The 4,382-nt window shown below is 40.4% G+C and overlaps 1 protein-coding gene across 1 annotated transcript in view; it reads left to right on the forward strand.

The window, feature by feature from the left end:
- Nucleotides 1–1,197: 1,197 nt before the first annotated feature.
- ELAVL4 (ELAV like neuron-specific RNA binding protein 4) overlaps nucleotides 1,198–4,382 on the forward strand; it is a 65,695-nt gene continuing 62,510 nt past the window's right edge. Inside the window, exon 1 of the mRNA XM_010004004.1 lies at nucleotides 1,198–1,313. Coding sequence (XP_010002306.1) covers nucleotides 1,198–1,313 — 116 coding nt within the window. The remainder of the gene's footprint in view (nucleotides 1,314–4,382) is intronic.

A 4,382-nucleotide genomic window follows, 5' to 3' on the forward strand; every position in this document is an offset into this window, starting at 1 on the left:
AAACAACAGCCATGTTTGGGGCAGGCTAATCTTGCAAAGAGAGCAGTACATATAACAGGAGTCTACAGTGTGATAAGGGGAAAATTCAGCTCACTGACTAGATGTTTTAATGTGCGAACTCTAGGGAAATAACATATTGACTATTCTGTTGTGCGCAAGAAAATTGAAGAACCCTTTGCAGACAGAGGGGCTTGCAAAGGATTCTTTCTGTTTCTCTTAACCAAAATCTGTGGCAAGATGTTTGAAATCAGCAGGACGCTTAATGCTGCTTTGTTAAATAATGAGGTAATATTTTGTCACTTTTTCTGGGCAGCATCCTTTTTTTTTCCTCCTTTCTCCTATGTATGTGAAGGATTCAGTTTAAGCTTCTGAAAGTAAGATTTTTTTTAAAAAAAAGACATTCTTCAATTTCTTATTTTTTTCCTTTTGATGCTTTTGGAGAATTGGGTTGTCTTATTTTGCGGTTTCAATCGGCTGCTGTTGCCTAGGACATTATGCCACGTAAGGCTTCTAAACTGCACAGAGTAGGTAGTTATTAACGCTGAATTGGCTTCTGGTATAGTCCATCTGGGCTCTGTATGAGAGAGCTTGCTAGCGGCTACTGATGCTAAGATACCCGCAACCTTTGGGATGTATGCGTGGTGGAGAGGGGCTCAGTGATATGAGATCACTTCTTTTAAGGGCTCACTGACTAGATGTTTTAATGTGCGAACTCTAGGGAAATAACATATTGACTATTCTGTTGTGCGCAAGAAAATTGAAGAACCCTTTGCAGACAGGGGCTTGCAAAGGATTCTTTCTGTTTCTCTTAACCAAAATCTGTGGCAAGATGTTTGAAATCAGCAGGACGCTTAATGCTGCTTTGTTAAATAATGAGGTAATATTTTGTCACTTTTTCTGGGCAGCATCCTTTTTTTTTCCTCCTTTCTCCTATGTATGTGAAGGATTCAGTTTAAGCTTCTGAAAGTAAGATTTTTTTTAAAAAAAAAGACATTCTTCAATTTCTTATTTTTTTCCTTTTGATGCTTTTGGAGAATTGGGTTGTCTTATTTTGCGGTTTCAATCGGCTGCTGTTGCCTAGGACATTATGCCACGTAAGGCTTCTAAACTGCACAGAGTAGGTAGTTATTAACGCTGAATTGGCTTCTGGTATAGTCCATCTGGGCTCTGTATGAGAGAGCTTGCTAGCGGCTACTGATGCTAAGATACCCGCAACCTTTGGGATGTATGCGTGGTGGAGAGGGGCTCAGTGATATGAGATCACTTCTTTTAAGGGAAACTGTCATTAATGAGTCAAGAAACTGCTCATTTCTGGGAAGGAGAGGGAGGGGGGGGAGGTTGGGGGGGCTGGGAAACAACCCTGTGATTTCATTTTGATATTGGATTAGCTGTTTTAAGACAAGTTTCTTTTTTGTGGGGATGGAAGATTGCATTAAAAATATGCTTTGCTCAGGGGCTTGCTGGCTGGTGCTGGAGGGACTGTATTGAGAATCTGATGCTTTACAAATGTCACAACCGTGATATGGTGTGGTCAGTCCCTTACCCTGAAAGATAAATGGTACCGTTGGAAACACGAGAATAAGGTTGACTTTTTCAACAATAGGATTCTGCCTTTGTCTTTACAGAGAGAGGCCTCTGAGGACGTTTGAGCGTTTGTTTTAGTGTTCCTGGGAAAGCCTGCATGTGTGGGGTGCTTTTTGGGGAAGTGGTCAGTGTGCAGAGTACCTGGATTTATAGCTGGATAAGATAGCTCATGTTTTAGGGGAGCGGCGTGCAAGTATTGTTTCAGAAAAATGGCTGAATCTTTTTATATGCATAACGAATTTATAGGAACAAAGTAAGCTGAAGTTGAAAAGATTTAAAAATAATTTCTGGATGCCTTCTTCGGTGTTATTAACCCTTGAAGAGACCTTAAGAAAAAATATGCATTACAAATCTAACTTTAATATTCGATGTATATTTGCATGAGGATGTATGGTAATATACTAGCTCTGTGGCATTTTTGTGCCTGTGTGTTCAGTCTTAATAGTCTTAATAAATATTTCAGTTAGGAAATTTCTTACAAGCTAGTCGAATCTCCACTAGTTTTTACCAAGCTACAAATGTGCTCAAAAGGATGCACGGTGAGAGCAATCTTCTGCAGCCCTTTACATTGTTCATGTTTTAATTGAATTCGATGCTCATTCCACAAATGAATTGTATGGTGTCTTTTAAATGTGTTTTTTCTCTGTGCTTGGTGTGTTTCTAGCTATATTTTCTAAGCTTACTGTATTTCCTGTGTTTTATTGGTGTGTTTAGTCTGTGTGTGTTTGAGTGTGTCTATGATTTAAAGACATTCAAAATGTACAGAATGTCAGTTCAGGGCTTAGCAGTTTGGAGGGTATGTTTTACTTAAAAAAAACTTATAAAACAATTATTATTAATTTAAAAAAATTTAAATGATTTTGGTCGTTTGTAGCCATGTTTTCTTTCTCCAGGAAAGAGCTAAGTGAGCTTATACCATGGCCCATGCTAGCTTTACCTGTTTTTTAGCTTTTATGTTTAATAACACTTTCAGTGATACTGAATTTTTTTTTTAAATAGTTTTGGCTGTTGAAATGACTGTGTGAATGGTAGAGTTGAACGATTCCTACAACTGAGTACTACTCGCTTTGGTTGATATTAATGTAAATTCAAGGTTAGTTGCAATTACAGGATGCCATGCCTTGTTACATTGGCCAAAACGTGCTTTAGGAGAATAACTCCAAATGAGAGGAAGAAATGAATGCTTTCCGAACTGGTGATAATTCTTCATAAACTTGGGTGGGAGAGGATGAAATACTGTGGTTTGGAAGTGAAGTTTTGTTAGTTTGTCAGTGGCAGCGAGGGGGAGATTAATGAGTGTGCATTGTTAAGTTAAGCACGTTCCTCTCTCAGGCTGAAGGGGGGGGAAAAAAACCACAAACCACCACCTTTTAAATGCCCAAAGTTTGCCGTTTTATTTTCTGTAGTGCTGAAGAATAATAAAACAAGGTGGTGAAATAATTCTGGAATACTGCTGTCATTCGGGGGGAGTGCTCTGATAAAGAGGTGTGTGCTGTGCCTCAGACAGTGGCAGGTGCCAAGTGGCAGCAATATCAAATCCACTCCTAAAAATATGTATTTTAAAACCACCTCCGAGGGATGCAGGAAGGAGAGATGGGTTGATTTAAATAATCGATAGTACCTGAAAATAAATGCAGCTTTAAATGCACGTCGAAGTGCTTTTGTTGTGCCTTTAAGCCTAGAGGCAGGTCATTAAATATGCATTTCTCCGGAAAGCAACTGTCGAGAAAGATAAGGTAGTTAAAATACGGCGGACCTGGGAGCAGGGCGTGCGGGAGGTAAGAAGATGTAGGCACTGAAGCGTGGCCGAGGTGGGACATCCCTGCGGCCGCGGGTCCCTGCCCCGCTGGGGTGGGAAGAGGTAAAAAAAATAAACCCACAAACACATTTATATATATTTAAAAAAATAAATCGAGGGATGCGTGTTGTTTCTTCAGCCGGGCCTTAATTACTAGACACAAGCAGCAGTTCAGAAATCTGGTCTCTCGTTGTTGCGGAGGTCACGGAATCATTAACATTGTCAATCTGGCCGCGGCTAATTTCAATAGCAAGCCGCCGGGCCGCGCCGGGACCCGCACCCGGACCCGGACCCTGCCGCCGGAGCACGGGGGGGACACAGAGAGAGAGCAGCGCCGCCGTATTTATTGCTCTTCTTTCTTCTTAACTATCCGTAGCTAATTATCCTCGCTGCACAAACGTCTTAGCACTGTGCTTGGTGGATCTTTTGAGAAATAATCAGAATAATAATAAAAGAAATATATCTATATATCCCTGAAAAAACCTTAACAAATCTGTAGAAGAGTTGAAGCCTTTCAAGACCCAATACTTGCCATTAAGAATGGTTATGGTAGGTATTAGTAGATTTAAAATCTGATTGTAGCCGGGGTTGTGTAGAGGTAGATGTAGAAGCTAACATACAGATTTATTTTTTTATTCCCCAAATCCGCATCATTCTCAGTCTGTGTTTTCACATGAATTGAGTTTTCTGCTACTGATCTGTTTGTCCGTGATCTCTCCCTTTTCCCCCCCCCTCCCTTTCTCTCTCTTTCCCCTCTCTCGCTCTGTTTCATATTTAACGTGTGCATATCCTTTAATAAAGGATGTACTTTGTCATCTTAAGGTAATTGCGGCTCCTCTCAGAATAAAGGGAAAAAAAGCTCATTTCTAATGCAAGGCTGGTACTGAGATGCAAAAGGAAGAAGAGGCTTTTTTTTCTTTTTAAGTGGTGGAAGGGAGGGGAGTTAATTTCCACATTGACATTTTGGAGATACAAATGCAGAGCAAAATCCTGGGGGGGG

This window comes from Chaetura pelagica, unplaced genomic scaffold (genome assembly GCF_000747805.2).
Source record: "Chaetura pelagica isolate M959 unplaced genomic scaffold, ChaPel_1.0 scaffold18, whole genome shotgun sequence".
NCBI classification, from domain to species: Eukaryota; Metazoa; Chordata; class Aves; order Apodiformes; family Apodidae; genus Chaetura; species Chaetura pelagica.